Source organism: Phacochoerus africanus, chromosome 12, assembly GCF_016906955.1.
Source record: "Phacochoerus africanus isolate WHEZ1 chromosome 12, ROS_Pafr_v1, whole genome shotgun sequence".
NCBI classification, from domain to species: Eukaryota; Metazoa; Chordata; class Mammalia; order Artiodactyla; family Suidae; genus Phacochoerus; species Phacochoerus africanus.
The window spans coordinates 72,355,223-72,375,492 of record NC_062555.1 but is presented as its reverse complement, the minus strand read 5'-3'; the positions used below and the strand labels follow the sequence as shown (position 1 = coordinate 72,375,492).

At 55.2% G+C, this 20,270-nt stretch overlaps 1 protein-coding gene across 1 annotated transcript in view; it reads left to right on the top strand.

The window, feature by feature from the left end:
• Window positions 1-20,270, top strand: part of PFKP (phosphofructokinase, platelet) — a 58,833-nt gene that overhangs the window by 14,248 nt on the left and 24,315 nt on the right. Inside the window, exons 3-9 of the mRNA XM_047755570.1 lie at window positions 9,486-9,563; window positions 12,276-12,465; window positions 13,956-14,121; window positions 15,237-15,281; window positions 15,414-15,522; window positions 17,985-18,080; window positions 19,849-19,941. Coding sequence (XP_047611526.1) covers window positions 9,486-9,563; window positions 12,276-12,465; window positions 13,956-14,121; window positions 15,237-15,281; window positions 15,414-15,522; window positions 17,985-18,080; window positions 19,849-19,941 — 777 coding nt within the window. The remainder of the gene's footprint in view (window positions 1-9,485; window positions 9,564-12,275; window positions 12,466-13,955; window positions 14,122-15,236; window positions 15,282-15,413; window positions 15,523-17,984; window positions 18,081-19,848; window positions 19,942-20,270) is intronic.

Below are 20,270 nucleotides of genomic sequence, written 5' to 3'. Positions count from 1 at the left end.
TGCCAACCTGGCTTCTCCCCCTTCAAGCTGATTTTTCCTGGTGCTGCTGCTGCGCACGCTTTCCTCTGCCACCTTCTTTTATTGTACCTTGGGGAGGGGGTTGCTCTGCCCTAGAACTTGAGAGAAGATGCCACCACCTGATATCTTTTCCCAATGAGAGAGAGAGAGTGGTGTTAAACGTTGTCTGGGGGTCCCCCCCCCCCTTCCTGGTATCAAGCGTCTCTGTTACAAGTAACAAAATGTTTCACATTCTGGTCAGGCTTTTCTGTTACAAGTAACAAAATGTTTCTGTCTCTGAAGACCAGTTTCCTTCTGCTTCCAGTTTCCAGCGTGTTCCCCAGGAAACCTTTGATCTCCTGGCACACTGCCCTTCTTGTCACCTCCCGGGTGGCAGTGCAGGTCCGTCCCTACAGTGAGTCACCTGATCTTCAAGATGACCCTGAGAGTCGGGAGGGAAGGAAGTCGGTTCAGTTATTTCATGGAAGAAATGGACCAGCCGTGGGCAATTCACTTTCTCTTTGTCACTTCTTGTCACCAGCGGGGCTGGGACGAGAGCTCAAACCCCATCAGAGCAGCGGAGGGGGCGTGTTTCACCTCCGGACGTTGCCGCCTCGGAGACCTCTTCTGCCGGCCCCGTTACCAGGGGGCTAGAGGTCCTTGGCACGGCAGGGAGGCATGTGAGCAATGCTCTGCTTAAACCAAGGGCGCAGTCTGCGTTTGTGGTGATTGTCGCTGGTGGGAAGGGGTGGGGGAGGGGCTGGCGTGCCTGTAGGCTCTGGGGGTCTTAGAACCGGCGGAGTAACTGGTCACCTTTAAGGCGTCCTCCTCAGATTGAAGGATTCTCCTGTGTGGTTCTGCTTGTTTATTGGCACTGCGACCCGTGGGCGTCTGTCTGTATTCTGGAGATGCTTTGACGCATCCGACCTCTACCTCAGACTTCGCACATTTAAAAGCGAAGGAGGTGGCTGCATCGCATAAGCCCAACACTGGGGCTTCCTTTGAAGAACGTTCGGGGTCTCTCTGGTGGCGTCTCATCATAGAAGAGCTAAGTTTATACCTGCCTGGTTATCAGCCAGGAAAGGGCACCAGGCCCACTTTCCTCATAGGTGAAGGGGTCTCAGTCCTGGTGTTCTGGGGCCACAGCACTCACGTCCCCCTGGGTGGGAGTGGGGACAGTTGCCCAAGGGAGCCCCTCTGCCCGCCCTCCTGTGTGGGAACAGACCCACCCCTGCAGGGGCACCAGGGGTTTCTGCACCTCCTCCATCAGGCAGATGCTGAAGGACCTGGTGTGGGTCAGCACAGGTGCAATTCTCACGTTCAGGGTCACTGCTCTACGGGCATCTTGGGGCATCCAACAGAGCACAGCTTCTGTGGGTCGGCACTGGGGGTGACCAGATCTTTGGAGTTCTTAAGCTCTGGAGGGAAATGGAAACATCCTGGAGGCGGCTGCATCTCAATCCACGTGGCCTAATGGAGGTGACACACTGCTCCCCCGACACCCCTCCTCCACCCCAAGGAGGGCAGCTTAGTGGTGCAAAGGGGCTCCTTGGTGCCAGCCTCACCTTGGGGCTCGCTGGAAATGCGTCTCTCAGCCGGCCTGGGCGGGGGCTGGGCACTGGTGCTGATCAGGGCAGGCAGAGCGCAGCCATGCCTTCGCTGCCGATGTGACTCCACTGGGTCTGGTTCCAAAATCCAAACATCCCGAAAATCTGCCAGTGTGTCCCCAGCTCATTTGGGTACAGTCCTCAGTAAGGCTGCATGTAACCCTTCATCACCACTTTGCGTGACCATCCCCGGGAGGGGATGAGGTCTGTTCACTCTGCTGCCAGTGGCAGGTGACACGGAATGTCCGTCCAGCTCCCTAAAACCCCAGCCTCCAGGATCCTGGCATATCTCTCCTCTGAGGGTCTGGGAACGACTGTGGACCCACATTCGTAGCTGAGTGACTCTAGGCATCAACACCTTAGCCTTCCAGCCTCTCTGCGCCCTCGTCTGTCCCATGAAAACCCTCTCCACCCTTCCTGCCCTTGGGAAAACTGCGCATCAGGCGAGGGGGCCGTGAGGCCATGCGGGCCTTTGACTTTTCTTCTTGTTGCCAGGGCTCAAGGGACCCACTTCCCTGTGGCTGTCTCTGGGCTATGGATGGCCACGCATGCCTGTCTGCTGCCCACATCATGTCCTGATGGACCTGGCTTCCTTCCTTGCTGCAGTGCTGTTGGCACCTGCAGCCACCAGACTGTCCCATCAGGAGCCAGGACTACTCCCGAGCCCACAGCAGTGACAGCCAGAAATGTCCCCAGATCAGTGACAGCCAGAAATGTCCCCAGATGTCAGCAGAGGTCTCCTCATTGGGGACAACCATCCTACACCCACTGGGGCAGAAATTTAGAAGACATTTGGTTTTATTTTTTAAAGCATCATTCAGCGATTTATCCAACAGTTTGTCCCTGTCTAGTTTCTAAGTTCACCTAGAGCTTTTGAGGTTACCAACGCTCTGAAACAGTTGAGCAGGTCCATAGCCATCCTTTAAATGGAGCATTTGGGGGCTTTTTCTTGAGCAGAAAGCATGCAGGAAGTACCCTGGCTGGAAAACACTAGTATTTCTGCTGGGGTTTGGGCTGGCAGTGTGATCTGTCCAACTGCCACTGGCCTGCTGCAGATCTGGGGCGAGTCCACCCATGGTGCAGGCCCAGCCCTTGTGCACCGTCCCAGGAGGGATGGGCCAGGGTGTGGAGGAACCATTCTCCCCCCCAGTGAGCCATGGCTTTTTCCTTTTCCGATAGTGTTTTTCCTTAGAAACGTACAAGTGCCCTCAGCTCCTTGGAGCTGGTGGGGGTGAGTCTTTCATGTGCCTTTCGCCGCAGACTCTGCTCAGGGTGGACCATCAGGTTGGGTGGATCAGAAGCAGGATGGGGAGGGTCCTGGAGTGACCGGCTGCTGTGAGCAGGGCCGCAGAGATAGCCTCGCTGTGTTTAGTTTAACATACAGGTTCAAAATCCTATCAGCTGCAAGGTTTCCTGCAAATTAAAAAAAAAAAAAAAAGCTTGTTATGCTTACTACACCTTTAACTGACCAACTTAAAAGTTTTCCTCCTTAAATGAACTTGGGCCCAGCCTCTGTAGAAGGCAGGGCTCGGCCGGCCTTGTCTTCTGCACACTGAAGAGAATCTGAGAGCACAGCCCATCAGATTCAGCAGCTAATCTTTTTATTATGAAAAACACTGCATTTAAATGGGTGAGAGGGAGTTCCTGCTGTGGCACAGTGGCTTAAGGATCCAGTGCTTGCTGCAGCCAAAGCGTAGGTGGCAGCTGTGGCTCGGATTCAATCCCTGGCCCTGGAACTTCCATATGCTATGGGTATGGCCAGAAAAAGAGGGAGAGAGAGAGAGAAAATAAAAATCAGTGGGTCGGAGGTGTCAGGACTTCTATAAAAGAACAGGAGCCTCAGAACAAGATCGGGAACTATTTTTTGGCCCAGGGAGAGGCTTTCTCGCCAGAGCCCCGGGTCCCTTTTGGACCCATCTAGAGTCCGGGCTGCACTTGGGTGAGGCCCTGACACCCCAGCCTGACGTCTAGCAGTGATGCGTGAGCTCTCGGTATCAGTTAATAGACTGGCATCCTGTTTCCCTTCCTTGCAGAAGCCCCTATTCACCGCGAGGCATGTCATTTTTCTTTGTGGACGTGGTGACCTGCCTGCTGCTTTCACAGGTTTTCACATGAGAGCTATCGTGTTGTGACCCAACAGCAATGAAACCCCACTCTCCCAGTGAGGGCAGCTGCTGTCCAGCCCAGAAGCCAAGGCTGGCCTGAGTGGTGGATTCGAGCTGGAGGGAGGGAGAGGCAGGTGCTTTGCTGGGTGCTCTGCGGTCCTGGGCCGTGTGGATGGGAGGGCTGGTGAGGCCACTGCCCCGCACCGAGAGCTGTTTAGAATGCCGACCTTGGAGGCATCTGGCTTTGTCACCCCCGCCTCTCCCCTGCCACACACCCCCCACCTTGTCCCCCACACTTTCTTGAAGAACAAGGAGGTGATCAGAATGGTGCTGTCGCCTCTTCTTGAGGTTTGACACATCCACCTGCATTTTAACTTCCTCAAAGACAAAGCTCCTTAGCACAGAGTGCCTGACTGAAGACAGAGATGCTGTAGGGTGCAGGCGGGCGCGTCACCGTGGCTGAGAGGGAGCATTACCGCCTGGCCCTTCGGCTGGTGTGCCTCTAACTGTGTTGGTCGAGGTCCCTAAGTTAATGAGGGCAGGTGACTGCAGGGGGAGACCTAACTTCTCCGTGGAGGGCTGGCTCATGCACACCTGCAATAATGAACAATTACAGCCGTGGGCACCTCTTTTATTTTGTGCCTGCTCCGTGCCAGCTCCAAGCTAAATCCTTCCTGTGTGGCCTGGCTTGAACCCCATGCCGTCAGCGTCATGCCCATGGCCTTAGACCACGGACTCCCAGTCATCATTTTAGTGGTCGAACTGCAAAAATAATCATCTCCTCCCTGCCTCTGCCTCACCCACAGGTATCACCAGGGAGTTAAGTAAGTCGCGGTGAGATAAGAGGCCTGGCTCATGTGACTGGCTTTGTCCTGCTGTGACTTTTCAGTTTACAACTACCAGGAACTGTGTATTTTGAGCTTTGGCTTAAAGAAATCTAATAACCCCCGAGGGCTAAATAAATCACGTCGCTTTTGAGTGGGTTTGCAAAAGTACAAAGTGCAGGCTGTACAGTGACGCGTCTTAGAATTTCGGAGTTGGCCAAGGCTCACCAGGGGCAAATCCAAAGGCATTGTCCCCAAAGCCATGAAATCCATGAGCAGGGGTGACTGTGGGTTCCCTGGATTGGAGGGGTCCCCATGTTTAGAAGACGGAGGGGGCCAAGCAGGCTCTGGGGCTGTGGAAAGAAGTATACCATGAAGTTCTGGGGGCTGAAGAAGCCGTGATTCCTCAACCTTGGAAGCCATTGACATGGAGCGCCCTCGCCCAGCAGCCTCTTCTGCGCCCACACCTGGGTCTGCGCGGCGATGTTTACGAAGCCTTGAGCAGTTCAGAGCCGACACCTCTCTATGTGCTGGCTCTTAAATACACAAAAATCTTCATTTACTGAGGAGTTAACTTGGACATTCTTCATCCCATCGGCAACAAAAGTATTTCCTCGGAAGCAGGACAACCCTGGAGAAGTCTCTAAATGCTGCTGATGACACACTTCCGAAGTATTTTCTAGAAATTGATATCTCTTTTAGCAGATTATCCACTCTGGTCCTTGGACCGCTTGCCATTCAGAGCTGTTGATGGAAGGATCTGGGAAATCAGATTTGGGAGAAGCATCACCAAGTTGAGAAGACATGTGGCTCATCAACTTCTCTTTTCCAAAAGACAAGCCTAGAGTGAACAGCACAGAAGCACCTTGCCTCGTTTCGGTGCAAGAACTGGCCTTAAGGCTTCCGTGTAAAAAATCAACAAACTCGGGGCTTATTTGCAGAAAGGACTAGAGGTGGACTGGGAGTGCTTCTCTGTAAAAGTAATCCGAAAAATGAAAGCGAAGTTGTCATCAGGCAGAGTTACCCCTCCAGAAATTTTCTTTTCACACTCGTCTTTCTCTTCATCCATATGTAATTATTGCAAATATGTCTTTTTTAAGTTTTAAGGTATAATTGATATTCTAAGAACTGAACATTTAAATAGGTACAATTTGAGTCTGAACATATGCAAACCCTGGTGACACCATCATCACAACCAAAGAAATTATATGTACGTAGAATCTCTTTAGTGTATATACAGAATCTCCAACACCTCCCAGAAAAAATAAAAATAAGATAAATTAGAAATTATTATTTTTTTTTTTTTTTTGGCCATTTCTTGGGCTGCTCCCGTGGCATACGGAGGTTCCCAGGCTAGGGGTCGAATCGGAGCTGTAGCTGCCAGCCTACGCCAGAGCCACAGCAACGCGGGATCCGAGCCTCGTCTGCAACCTACACCACAGCTCATGGCAACGCCGGATCCTTCACCCACTGAGCAAGGGCAGGGATCGAACCCGCAACCTCATGGTTCCTAGTCGGATTTGTTGACCACTGCACCATGACGGGAACTCCCTAGAGATTAATTTTAAAGTTTGCTATAGCCCAAGACTGAAATTTCAAGACTACTTTCCCTGTGGGTCTTTAATTTTAAGCAATGCATGTGAGATTTCTTGTAAGAAAGAGCAGTCTGCAGGTGAACCAGCTCTTCCCTTCTTAGAACAGATTTAACAGATGCCTTAAAACCACTCCTACATGTGCCGGTGTCTCCTATGTTATCAGCTAGGGACTGTGCTTACTTTGCTCAAAACAGTCCTAAACAGGTGAGGGTGCTTTTGGGGGCTCCGGGGTGATCTTAGATGTGACCACTGCTGGAGCTGATGCCATCAGCTGAGTGTCGCCACAGTTCATTTATGAACCGGGACCCATGTGACAATGCTACTTTGGGTCACAAACTAAGCATGGCTTCAATGGTTTTATGATTTGTTTTTCTTGGGTGAGGCACAGAACTGGCTCTGGAGGCAGGTTCTGAAAGAGAATTCTAGAGAGTGTTTTGGGCTCAGGCTACCCTAGAATAAGTATGCAACCTTGTAAGGGGCTTGCCTCGAAAAGGCTCACCTGAAATTCCCCATCACAGTACGTTTGTGTCCGACTCGTCTTCCTCACTTAGCAGCATCTTCTGTGTTAGCCAAAGACAGTTTGAATCGGTGGTTGGTAATTATTCCTCAGATGTTCTATGGCCAGAGCGAGTTTGCAAATTAAAGACTGAGTCATTTCCTCTGACCCAGCCCATGTGCGCAGCCCAGATGCCCTGAGCACAACACTGGCTAAACCGCCCCTTTCCCCCTTAGTCACTTTCTTTGTTGTATGTTTCTAGGTGACACAAAGAAACCACGTGATTTCTGGAGAACATTTAACTTCTCAAAATAAGTGTTATGGTTTACGGAGAAGTTTTCCATGTTCTGGCTCCAGGAGCAGTGGGCTTAGCAAATGTTTTGATTAAATCCGTGTTTAGGTTCTCAGAGATAACGGGGCGGGGGGGGGGGGCGAGGACGTGTTTCTCTTCCCAGTATAGTGCGTACTGAGCAGCAGATCGTCTATGGGGTTCGGCTGAGGAGCAGGGGGCACAGGAACAGGTCACCTGAGGCTGAGACAGCCCCACGGCAGCCTCTGACCCTCCAGCTGTCCCGTGTCACCCTTGTAAGCAGTGCAGGGGCAGTGACTCTTTTTACCCAGCTGTTGCGTGTGCAGAGTCGTCCCCAGTGGCTGTTGCCATGGGGCTCTACACAATTTTCGCAGAAATTTGTCCCAGCCTCAGGTCAGCCCAGGGGTCCGTCCTGCTCTGTCTAGGACAGTCTGGGTTTGTGCGGCTGCTCTGGCCTAATTACAGTCCTGTTCACACTCACTCCCAGCAGTGCTGGGGTCTGGATGACCAAACACCACCCCTCCCCTCGGGGTCCACGGCGGCACAGTGGGTGGGGTCGGAAACCCAGCCCGAGGCCCACTCACCTGCTCGCTCCCAGGCTCCGTGGAAGGGAGCATCCATGGCCTGCGGTTTGCAGAGCGGGGCCCCAAGCAGGCCCTGCTGTGCTGCCCTCCAGGGCGAGGGTGCTTCTCAGCAGGGCCCTGGGCGTCTTGAGAGAGAGGTCACTGAGGGCGACCCGAAGGCTGGACTCTCTCCCTTCTGTAATCTGTCACCTGTCACTTATTCACCGTCTGTCTCACCTGTCATCCATCACCTGCCCACCGTCCATCCAGATGCCTGTCTGTTGTCTGTCTGTCTGTGTTCAACATCCTGTTGAAGTAAGCTCCTTGGGGTCACTTGGCAGAGGAGAGGCCTGGTTGTGCCTTTGCTCCTGGGCAGCAGGGGGTCTGCGGGGTCGGCCCCCATCTACGCAGCTCACATACCAGGACGCGACTCAAATAGCCCCTGTGATAAGCGCTCCCTGCCAGAGGGGGGCCTGGGTCCCATCTCAGCCCGGCTTGTCACCCCTCTCCTCCACAGTGACAACCACACCAGGCTCTATAAATGGAAGAGGCTAAGGACGCACAGCCTCTGCCACTTTCAGGAGGAAGGGGATGGGGACACAAAGATAAAAGGGGCCTCAGAGGTGGAGGTGAAGTGTGTGTGGAGGGAAACCCACTGCTTCTGCGTGAGGGCAGAGCCCAGCCTGTTCTGAGGCCGAGGAAAGCACGTGTCACGTGAGCGACACAGGCCATCACGTGATCCAGGTATCTGGGTGTGGATATAAGTACTGACATAAGATTATGCCCAGTGTATCATAACAATGTGTGATTTAACAGTTCTGCTACATAGCATGTAATATATATCAATACATAAATATGTGCATTGCATATCATCTGGTGTTATCTATGTGACAACCAGGAAAAGAGAAAAGCATGGAGTCGAACCGAACAGGGAGAAGCTGAGACAGGAGCATATTCTACTACGTATACAAGTTCATAGTATGTGCATATTACATATAAAATACGTAAATATGGGTAAGTCTGATGTTAGGTTCTATGTGATTATAGTGTTTTACATGTTAGCACATAATGTGTTAGATATCACACATAGTATACGTTACATTTTGACGGACATCTCACACTTACGAGTGTACAAATCCATCGCCCATGTCTGCACTGTTGATTAATTTCTGCACAGGCTCCAGAGTCAGTGAGCTGTTTCGTTTTTTTAAATCTGCATTCCTTTTATCCTTTCTTCTTGACCTTCGTGCGGCTGGGAGCAGGAATCCACGAAGCCAATCTATTATGATCAACTTCCCCAGGCCGCTAATGCCTGTTCCCTCTTAGGGGCAGATGCCCTGGAAAGCGAGCCGCGGAGATAGAGCTGCACATGCGCCTCGCTCTCATTCCTGATCTGGTACAATGTGCGGGGCGGTCGAGATGCATCTGGCGTTGAAAGTCGTTGTCTTTGGTCTTCTAGGCGTCGCTGTGCAGGTTCACCCAGGGACCCTCCGTGTCCCTGAACTGTCACCAATGGGGCGGTGAGGCAGGTGGTGATTGGGGTGACATCCCGCTGTGCTTTGGGCCCTTTCGCGTGTGTGTGGAGAGTCGCCTGGATCACCCGGCAGGTGGGGGACCTCACGGGCCTGCTTTCTGGGGTGCGGTGCAATGGACGCCACTGTCCTCAGTGAGTTTGCACTGAAATCCCGACGGTGTTGGGGTCCCCTTTCAATTGCTCAGGATCTGGGGGACAAGAGGCAAGCCGTCTTACTCCCTCGAGGACTCTGGCTGAGTCTGGGTGGAAATTCCCACGCCCGGAGAATGAGTGGGAGGCTCCCCTGTCCCCCACTCTGACGGAGCAGAGGTGTTGCACTGTGTCTTCTGACCCTCAGGCTCTCAGGAACCCAGATTCCTTGTCATCGGCGTCGCCACTTCCCATCCCTTACAGACCACGTGAGGGCTCCACGCAGTTGAGCCGAGTCTTAACAAGCTGTCCTTCTCTCCGCCAGGGTTACCAGGGCATGGTGGATGGCGGCAGCAACATCGTCGAGGCGGACTGGGAGAGCGTGTCCAGTATCCTGCAAGTGGTAGGTGCCAGTTTGTTTCTTTGTTTCTCCGAGTAACTGCAGCCTGAGACCTTCTGTGCTTATGCTCAGTACTAGTTCAAACAGACTAAAGCACTCCCTGGTATCCCTCTCCCCTTGCATGAAACTTTCTTACTTTGCCACTGAATTCAGTTTTTACAAAGCCTTACCCCATGCACACTGCGAAGTGACCCCGCAATAAAAAGTGACACAGGATGGCTAGTGGTACGTGTCGGGGATTTGGTACTTTTCAGAGCAGGTTAACTCTGGGGCAGCTTTGATTCATCAGTGCCTTGTGTTTGGTGACGAATCTCCTTGCCTGTTGGGTTTGGAGGTCACTTGGCATCCGTGTAACAAAGCCTAGGAGGATCCCGACTGGCTGCCTCAAGGGAGTCAGTTGGGAACAGGGCATCTTTGTCCTGCCCTGACCCGGGCGGGGCTGGTCTCCTTGGGGCATGAACCGATGAGGTCATGACCGCTTCAGGCGAAACACTTGCTTACTTGGCATTTAAAAGAAACCCGCCTGAATATTTTATGCCTAATAATTTCCTGGAACCATGTAGCTTAGCGAGGGCTCCAAACCAGTTGAGAAATATAGATTAAGTAGAAAGAAGGGACTTCGTGGAAACCTCTTTACTTACAGTTTGAATTTTTAAAACATACCTATTATTCTGTGACTCGGGTTGAGTATTTTTTTAGCTGAAAGAAACCAAATTGGTCCATTCCCTCTGAAGGTGCTAGGCAATGGAAGAAGGTATGAAAAAATGTGGTATGGACTCATACATGGAATATGATTCAGCCATAAAAAAGAAAATCCTGCAATGCAGGTCAACACTGGGGACAAGCCCAACACAGAAAGACAAACACCGCAGGATCTTCCCGAGCTGCGGAATTTAACAAGCCAGACTCTCAGACACGGAGACTGGTGGTTCCCACGGTGTCATCTAATGTGAAGGTCTATGTGAGGGGGGCTGCAGCAACAGGAGCTGCTGGTCAAAGAACACAAGCTTCTGGTCACACGATGAGGAAAGGTCTGGACCTCACACACAGCGTGGTGACGTCGTTAGCTATTCTGTGGACTTGAAAGTGGCCAAGAGAGTCAGTCTTCAGTGTTCTCACCACACACGCACACCCAAAAGGTAACCGTGTGAGGGGCCAGAGGCGCTAACTTGACTGTGGTGTGCCTTCCGTGTGTACCGGCGTGAAGTCACCGTGTTACACACCTTAGAAACATCCGCATTGTATATTTTGCTGCATTACCTACTGGAAAGTGGCTAAGAGAGTAGATCTTGAAAGTTCTCACCACAGACAGGTGGCCGTGTGGATTGATACATACATTAACTCACCTTCTGGGCGCTCAGCGCACAGGGTAACAGGTACCAAGTCATCTCAGCGTGTGCACCTTAAACACACAAGGTCATGTGCCACCTGCTTCTCAGTAAAGAAGGCAGATGTGCCTTTTAGTGTCCATTGCAGACTCGGAAGTCTGCACTTGAACCCTTTTGCTCTACTGCCCCTGGGAAGAGGCGGAAGGAACGTTGGACAGCCGTGGATCCTAGGTAGACTGACACTCGCAAAACACCAGGACAGTGTCATCCGAATTCCAGGCAGTCAACCTGGGTGTGAGGAGAGCACGTCCCTTCTGCTGTGCTGGGTGTGCAGAAAGATAGGACGCACACGTGTGGGTGGTGCAAGTGTGGGGGGGTATGTGTTTGTAGGTGGGCGTGTATGAGTGAGTGTGTGTGTGCCTGTGTGGGCGTGAGGTCCACTTTGCAACATCTGGTTTCGTCCTGGGGTCCTGTCCGTGTTACTTCCTCCGTGTTGAGGAGTTGCTGACGTACCTTCCCGGTGTTAGAGCTCGCATGACCCTCTGATCGCTCTCGGTCACACCCAAGCCCAGAGGTGGTGCCCTCCGGCCAGGCTCTGCTGTGCCAGGTCCTGATGTTGCCCCCATCACACTGGCCGTGAGCATTAACCATGGCCTTGGCTGCTCGTGGGCGTCTTGCTCGACAAGGTGGACAGGCACTTGGGGGCACAGGTGAAGTTTAAAAGTGCGTGTGATTTGTGTCAAGGCATCCTGCATTTTTCTAAATGCAACCAGGGTCCTTTGCTTTTGCAGAACCAAGTATGAAAAGTGGTGATTTCTCTCTCCCAGAAATCTGAATAATCCAGCTAAAGTTTTCTTAAGATTTCGCCTTTGAAAGTGGTGGTCGGGGGGCGGAGGGAATCGGGCAAGAAGCAACCCCCTGGGCTCACAGGTTCCACTCTGCATGCACCTGTGCTGAGCCCTGACCAATAGAAAGGGTGCCTTGTGGCCTGGGGCCGCTGGACACAGTACTTCTCTGCCATGGCTGATGACCGGGGCTGGGCCACCTTAGGCTGAGAAAGGGTGTGGGGTCCAGAAGCCCCCACAGGATGGCTCTCATCATCCTGCAGACTCATGCTCCGCACGTCTAGCTGGCGGCGGCTGCTCATCCTCATGGCCGCACGCGGCCCCCTTTGGGAGGGACACAGCATCTTTATCCACTACATTCTGGGATGGTGCTAAAAATGGGAAAACTCCAAACTTTCACAGTTGACCATCTCAAAAGAACAAGAGGATGGAGACCCACCCTTTGAAAGTCCTGTGTTCGTACCACACTCTCGGGTGCCCAGCTGTCCAGCTTTCTGTCCAGTCAGAGGAGACACACACACACGGTTCTCTTGCTTTTTCAGGGAGGGACGATCATTGGCAGTGCCCGCTGCAAAGACTTCCGCTCTCGGGAAGGCCGCCTGAAAGCTGCTGCTAACCTGATCCAGCTGGGCATCACCAACCTGTGTGTCATCGGCGGGGACGGCAGCCTCACGGGGGCCAATATCTTCCGGAGAGAGTGGAGCGGGCTGCTGGAGGAGCTGGCCAAGGATGGTAGGCTGGGCTTCCTCACGCTTGCTCCCCGGAGTCTCTGCCACCCACGCCTCTGCCCTTCCCTTCGGAGAGCAGGAGTTCCTACATTCTGCCCTTCTTTTTCTTTCTTTCTTTTATTTTATTTCATTTTTTTGGTCTATTTAGGGCCACATCCATGGCACATGGAAGTTCCCAGGCTAGGAGTCGATCAGAGCTCCAGCTGCCAGCCGTGGCCACGGCCACAGCCACAGCCATGCTGGATCTGGGCCATGTCTGCAACTTACACCACAGCTCACGGCAATGCTGGATCCTTAACCCACGAACAGGGCCAGGGATCAATCCCACATCCTCCTGGACACTAGCCCACTTGTTACCCCTGAGCCACAACAGGAACTCCCCACTCCAGCCTTTTAACTATCCCAGAGGTGTTTGTGCCGGTGGTGACATAGGTCCAACAGCTGCCACCTCGGGACTTAATTTGTGCCTCGAATCATAGTGATAACTCTCATGAGAATAGCGTTATTCTGCCATCCCACGTGCCAGACCCTGCCCCACCTTGATGGTGACGGTTCTGTGTTGTGCTCATGGCAACATCTCAGAGGGTGTGTATTGATCCCCACTTCACAGGTGGGGGCCAGGCCTCCAGGTGAAGCCACGTGGCTATGAGGGGGAGCCTGGCTCCCACCCGCCCCCACACACCACGGCCGCCCTCACCGTCAGCCCCCCTGGGGTCTTTGGTGTTGCAGGACGTGGTCTAGACATGACCACCTGCTGCTGGATGGTCCTGAGCTCGATGGGAGAGGACTTCTGGGAATCTCCCATATTCCGGGCTTTTTATCTTTGAAACCTGTTGTTCCCTAACTCTAATTCAATATGAAATATGACCAGCGGAAGCAAACGGGACTAATAGCATAAACTGGAGCTAAAGCAATTACCGCAAGTTCTGCACGTCTGTTTGGGGACAAAGAGCAGCTGTCGGACGCCAGCAGCCAGAGCCTGAGGGGCACCTCTGTCCACCATGGCTGGTGTAAGGCAGGCGTGAGAGGCGGTGACACGGGAGAGGAATGGCTGTCCCCACCCTGACCCTGGCACTGGATCCTTTCCAGCAGGGCTGCCAGCCCCGTCGGTCTTCCCTGAGAGCAATTAGTAGATCTTCACTAACTAACAAGCCCCCACGGGCCATAAGGGGTCAGTGTAGCCATCACACAGAATTCTGAAGGGCCTGATTCTGGGATGGTGATGGGTCTTCATCAGAGCAGATGGAAGTTGGATCTTTTGCACCACTGGGAACCTGCAATCCTCCTTTCCCTGAATTTGTCTCCCTGGGTCAGCAACCTTGTCTGGTGTCCGACGTCACGCCACCTTTGTCGCCAGCTCCGCGTCTGTGTGCTTTGCCGTGAGCAGGGTTCGGCACTCAGGGCCAGAGACAACAGAGCAACAAGCAGGAGATGCCTTGAGAAGCGTGCTTGTGCTCCCGTGCCACCCCAGGCATCTGGCTTGTTCCTCCCCAGGCAAGATCGACCAGGAGGCAGTGCAGAGACACGGGCACCTCAACGTGGTGGGGATGGTGGGCTCCATCGACAACGACTTCTGTGGCACCGACATGACCATCGGCACCGACTCGGCCCTGCACCGCATCATGGAGGTGGTGGATGCCATCATGACCACCGCCCAGAGGTGGGGGCGCGGGACGCGGCGGGCGGGGCCGGGGAGACCTCCGTGCGGCTCCGGGAGCTTTCCGAGACGGCCCTTCTGCCGCACGCCTTGTCACTCGATATCAGAAACAACTTCGTATTGGTTGCCTGGTTTGCTTTTCGGTTTGGTTTTGTCTTTTAGGGCCACACCCACAGCATATGGAGGTTCCCAGGCAAGGGGTCGAATTGGAGCAGCAGCTGCCAGCCTGCACCCCAGCCACAGCAACGCAGGATCCGAGCCGCGTCTGTGACCTACACCACAGCTCACGGCAACGCCGGATCCTTCACCCACTGAGCGGGGCCAGGGATCGAACCCAAGTCTTCGTGGATACTAGTTGGGTTGGTGACTGCTGAGTCACTGTGGGAAGTCCAGGTTTGCTTTTTATTTTCAACTTTGAAAGGTCCCTCCCTCCCGACTGTAAAAGAAGAATGTGCTCACCGGGGAGAATTTAGGGAACGGGACGAGTTGACCACGACGGCAGGCCTGCCCGGGGTCCCCGGAGGGAGTCATGGGCAGGACGATGACGTCGTGCCCACGTGGCGCAGACTCTGAGGGCACGGCCTTGACCAGTGTCGCCTCCGTGGCTCCGGGGCTGCCTGAGCAGGGCCACAAAAGCCAAGGGGGTGGACAGGCCAGGGGCCTCTCTTTCCCGGGTGAGGCACGGGCCCCTGCCCCGGGCCACAGCCGAGGGACCTGCGCAGTGGCAGGCCACACCCGGCCTTCCCAGGGTGGCCGAGGCAGTCGGAGCTTCCCATTCGCAGAAGGGCTGAGGTCACCGGGTATGGACCTGACTCTGACTCCGTCTCCTGCGTTGGCTGAGCCGCATCCAGCCCCCAGTTCTGGCAGGAGCAGCGGTCTCTGCCAGCAGAGCCCTTACTGGGGACAGCGTGTCTGGGCACAGGCAGCCCTGCTGTAAAACCCACCAGGGCCCTGTGCCCGCTGCCCCTCGGCTCCAAAGAGCGAGAGACACACTCGCAACGGCGTCTGCTTTGGTAGAAAGGGGGTCGTTGGCGGGCAGCTCAGGCACCTGCCGTCTGAGGAAGCGGCCTTCCTGCCTACACTTCCTGCTGAGCCACGTCTCCTTCGTCTCTTTCCAGCCACCAGAGGACCTTCGTTCTGGAGGTCATGGGCCGGCACTGCGGGTACGTACGGGCGGGCACGGCTGGGGGAGAGAGGAGCCCACGCGTGGACCCTGGGCACTCCGTGCCCCAGCGCCCCTGCCCCAGGAAGGGGCCCCGGGGCCGGCCCTCAAGGTCACTGCTGTGTCTGTGCAGGTACCTGGCCCTGGTGAGCGCCTTGGCCTGCGGGGCCGACTGGGTGTTCCTTCCGGAGTCCCCGCCAGAGGAAGGCTGGCAGGAGGACATGTGCGTCAAACTCTCGGAGGTAACGGCGCTCGGCCTCCCCGGCCCCGCCCGCGACTCTGCCCTTGCTGCCCTGGCCGGGCTGTGCGGCAGCTCTCAGCACCCTCGGTTTGGACGGGGTTTTAAGCAGGCTGACGCTTTCTGATCCGAGGGACTTCAAGCTGGTTGCCTGGGTCTGGGCAGGTCGGCCACGCATGGGTCTGTCCCCTCCCACGGCCGCAGAGCCGCGTGGCGCGAGAGACCGCTGCAGCTTTTGCATGTCTCACCCCAAGCAACAGTTTCAGCGGTCGGTGGAGGAGGCCAAGGGAGACCTCAGCCTCGGGGATGTCAGTCTGCCCTGTCCCCATGTAGGGGTGGCAGGAGGTCTGCAGGTTGACTCCCTGTCTTGCACGTGGCTCAGCTCACGGCCTGGTCACACGCGGCCTGGTCAGTGTCGAGCAGATCCCTCTGCAAGGCTTCTACCTCAGGCCTGCAGGTCCTCGTATAAAACACGGTCAGCTCTCAGGACGGGATCCCAACACGTGGGGAACGTCCCTTTCGTCATAACCGTCTCATCACCGCGCTGTTGGCAAAAACGCAAACACACGGCTGAGCGCAGTTAGGGTCGTGGTCGGCAAACACAGAAGCGTTGCGTGCAGCCAGGACCCATGTCCCGTAAGACATGGCTGTCACCTTCAAGGTAACAGGGTCCAAGAAAGGAATTCCAGCAACATGTCGCATAAGCTTTGCTGACCCAAAAACCTGTGTATGAAATGATTGGTAAAAGCTGTCCCTTTTCTTGGGAGACTCTGCCCGTTTTGAGGCTGTAGCTCTGGGCTCTCGCCAGCCAGGGAACACGGCCCATTCGTTGAAGCCACAAACACATTCATTGCCTCCTGGTTCTGGCCTGGGGACGTGGGCATTGTCCCCTGTTGGCCAGGGGGTGTGGCAGGAGCGGCTGGTGCGGGAGGCGAGCCCTGGCCCTCCTGTTGGACAGGCGCGTCTTTGTGGCACCGAGAACGTCCACTAACTACCTGCCCAGGGCATCATCTGGGGGCTGCCCACCCCTGCCCACCGTCCTTCCTGCTCCCGAGTCCCTGGCCTGCCCTCAAGCCCAGACACAGCCTGGAGGGAAGCTCAGAAGGTCACAGCGAGGCTGTGGTGCAGCAGGTCCTGGGCGTTGGTGTTGGATTTCCTGCTGTCGTTGCTGTGACCTTGTGGTCTCGCCTGCAGGCTCCGTGGGTTGCGGGCATTCCAGGTGCCCCGTGAGCAAGGACAAGAACAAGCAGGAGTCTGGCTCCCCTTCAGAGCCTGTGGGCAGAGTCAGAACCAGTGGCTTAAACTCACTGGGGTGGAGACACTTGATGGTGCTGTGCCTATAATTCATTTGTCTTGGTTTTCCATGTAGCTCTGCAAGGATTTTTCTAAATATCTTGCCAATAGTCAGCCAGGAAGCGAGCCGTGAGCGTGCCCTGGTCACGGGCACCTCAGCACAAGGCTGAAAGGACTTGGAGGCATTGGAGGTCCCATTGCTGGACCGTGGCCATGCCACCTGCAGGGCAGACCACGTCCCCCTCACATGTCCCGAGTCCCTCAGAGGTAACGTGGTGCTCTGAGGATCCAGTGACTCGGTCCAGGAGGCAGTCAGTGGACTGGCCACCTTCCCGCCTAAGTGGGCAGATGACCCTGTTGTGGTTGAACCGCATGGGAACGTTCCATCCTACGGGGAAGCGTGGCCGTCGGGCCGACCCACACTTGTGGTCGAGGCATCACTTCCGTGTTTGCTCTTTCGCGTTGACGCTAAAACAGGCATCCTTGCAGCCAGATCTTGACACCTTGTAGAAAACGGTTCTGATTAAGTGTGGCACGTTTCACACCCATCACTAAACAACCAGCTAGCAGCCCGCGTGTCTGCGACGCAGGACGGGCCGAGCCCCTCCCCGCCCCCGCCCGCCCAGGCTCACGGTCCCACCAGCTCACAGCCCCTGCAGGAGGGCCCTCAACTCGGGACTTTAGAGAACAGACTCGCTGAGACAGGGGGGGCATCGCTGGATGGGGCTGTGAGGACGGCGGCCCCAGGGGTGGACGTCACCACCCGGGCTCTGCTTTCTCCTCGGTACCTCTGCCCAGGCCAGGGCGGCCCTGCCCATCACGGGGGCGGAGAATCCCCGGCCCTCCCTAGGGCGGGGCAGGGTCCAGGGGGAGGTGGCTGGAAGCGCTGGCTTCCAGATGCAGGCCCGCTCCATGGTGGAGGCTGGCCTGGGAGCCCGGCCCCTGTGCTCATCACCTCGGGTCCAGGTCACGGCACCAGCTGCGGCCGCCTCGCCTGCGGGGCCGTCACAGCCGCTGCGGCGCCTCCAGGCCTGCCCGTGTCATTAGGAAACACGGCCCGTGAAGCCGGTGCCCTGTCCTCCCGGGGCAAGGCCAGCCGGGTGGGGCAGAGGCCCCGTCTTGTCGTGAGGGACGGTTTAGGCGCGTCTGAGGGTCTTATTTTCTGTTCCTCAGAACCGCGCCCGGAAAAAACGGCTGAATATCATCATTGTGGCCGAGGGAGCCATCGACACTCAGAACAGACCCATCACCTCGGAGCAGATCAAGGAGGTGGGTGTCCACCCCTCACCCGGCACCTGCCTGGAAAGAGGCAGTGTCAATGCCCCAGGCGGCGGGGGGGCTGGAACGGCGTGCTCCTGGATTTTTTGTTCTTCTTATTTATTTATTTATTTATTTATTTGTCTTTTGTTGTTGTTGTTGTTGTTGTTGTTGCTATTTCTTGGGCCGCTCCCTCGGCATATGGAGGTTCCCAGGCTAGGGGTTGAATCGGAGCTGTAGCCACCGGCCTACGCCAGAGCCACAGCAACGCGGGATCCGAGCCGCGTCTGCAACCTACACCACAGCTCGCGGCAACGCCGGATCCTTAACCCACCGAGCAAGGGCAGGGACCGAACCCGCAACCTCATGGTTCCTAGTCGGATTCGTTAACCACTGCGCCACGACGGGAACTCCTTTTGTTCTTCTTGATAGTTCAAAGCATTTCATAATGACTCACAACCTTAGTGGCATGAGAATCACCCAGCTCCTGACCTCAGGAGAGCCCGAGCCTCTGGAATACGGTCGGGAGCTTCCCGACAGGCAGAGGAAACAAGGCAGGTGAGTGGGCTTAGAAGGCTTGAGCTCCCAGGGGTGCCAGCTTGTCAGGCCCAGGAGGGATCAGCTGGGCTGCCCGCTTACCAAGGTAACCACACCGGAGAGACCCATTGGTTCTGGTTGAAGCCGCCCACCGGGGCAAATGCGGAATCAGCTTGGCTGTGCCCCTTGGCTTCTCTGATGCCTTGCATGTGTCCGGGACCAGCTGTTCCCCTGACTATTAAGCTATCGAGAGAGACCTACGAAAGTCTGCCAGGGTTTGTGGATGGAATCGACGTGATCAGAGCAGAGATTTTTCTCCCCGCTTGAAGCTGAAGACTGGTTGTATAATATTAGAGCCAGAGGGGACCATGGGGTTCCTACCACCCAGCCCTTCATTTTTATAGAGTAAGTGAAGTCCAGCGAAAACAGGTAGCCTGCGCCCAGCTGGGTTCACGTGGGCCCTGGATGGAGGGACACCTGGATTTTATTGTGTTGTGCTTTTCCAGTGCAGCCTTACACATTTAAGGAGATGTTTACACTTCATGCAGTAGCAATGCTTTAAATAGCTGCAGCGATAGGGCTTCTTAATCACGTTACTTATGTTCATTTGCAAGGGAGGAGAGACAAAGATTTTATTTGCTCATAAAAGCACTCGTTAGAAAAGAAATTTCAGCAGTTCCCCTCGTGGCTTGGTGGTTAGTGAATCTGACTAGCATCCATGAGGATGCAGGTTCAGTCCCTGGCCTTGCTCAGTGGGTTAAGGACCCAGCGTTGCTGTGAGCTCTGGTGTAGACCTGCAGCTATAGTTCCAATTTGACCCCTAGCCTGGGAATCTCCATATGCCTTGGGTGCAGCCCTAAAAACAAAAAAAGAAGAAGAAAGAAAGGAAGGAAGTGAAATTTAAGAGCTCCTGTTGTGGCTCAGAGGGTTAAGAACCCTACTGGTCTCCGTGAGGATATGGGTTGGATCCCTGGCCTTGCTCAGTGGGTTAAGGATCTGGCATTGCCGTGAGCTGGGGTGTAGGTCACAGACGTAGCTTCAGTTAGACCCCTAGCCCAGAACTTCCATATGTCACAGTCTCGGCCCTAAAAAGGGAAAAAAAAGGGGGGGGGGGAGAGTGAAACTTAGAAACTAGAATGTTCTTCCATGCAGCCCTGCAGGAAGGGTGGGACGCTCTGCGCCCAGTTCCCAGCCGCCGGCCCTGAGGACGAGCTGATGTTCTGGGCTGTTTATTTCCCCGCAGCTCGTGGTCACGCAGCTGGGTTACGACACACGGGTAACCATCCTTGGACACGTGCAGAGGGGCGGGACGCCTTCAGCCTTTGACAGGATCTTGGTGAGTGGGGGAGCAAACGTCAGCATCTTCACAAGCAGAGGCGCGCTTCTGGGGTCACCAGGGGGCCCGTCTGCCACCGAGACTGGGTGACCCTGAGCAGGGCCATCGGTGAAACGCATCTCTGCCCACAGCGTGAGATGCTGCAGCTTGTGGTCTCGCTGGGAGGCTTGCTGCCCAGAGAGTTCCTGGGCCCTGGCCACCCAGACCCTGGGAGACCCCACCAAACATGGGGAGTGCTCGGGGACAGCAGAGACCCGGAGCTCAATTCTGTCTCCTGCTCTCCCCGCCCCGACCTGCCCACCCGCACCCTGCCGGTGCCCAGCCGAGTC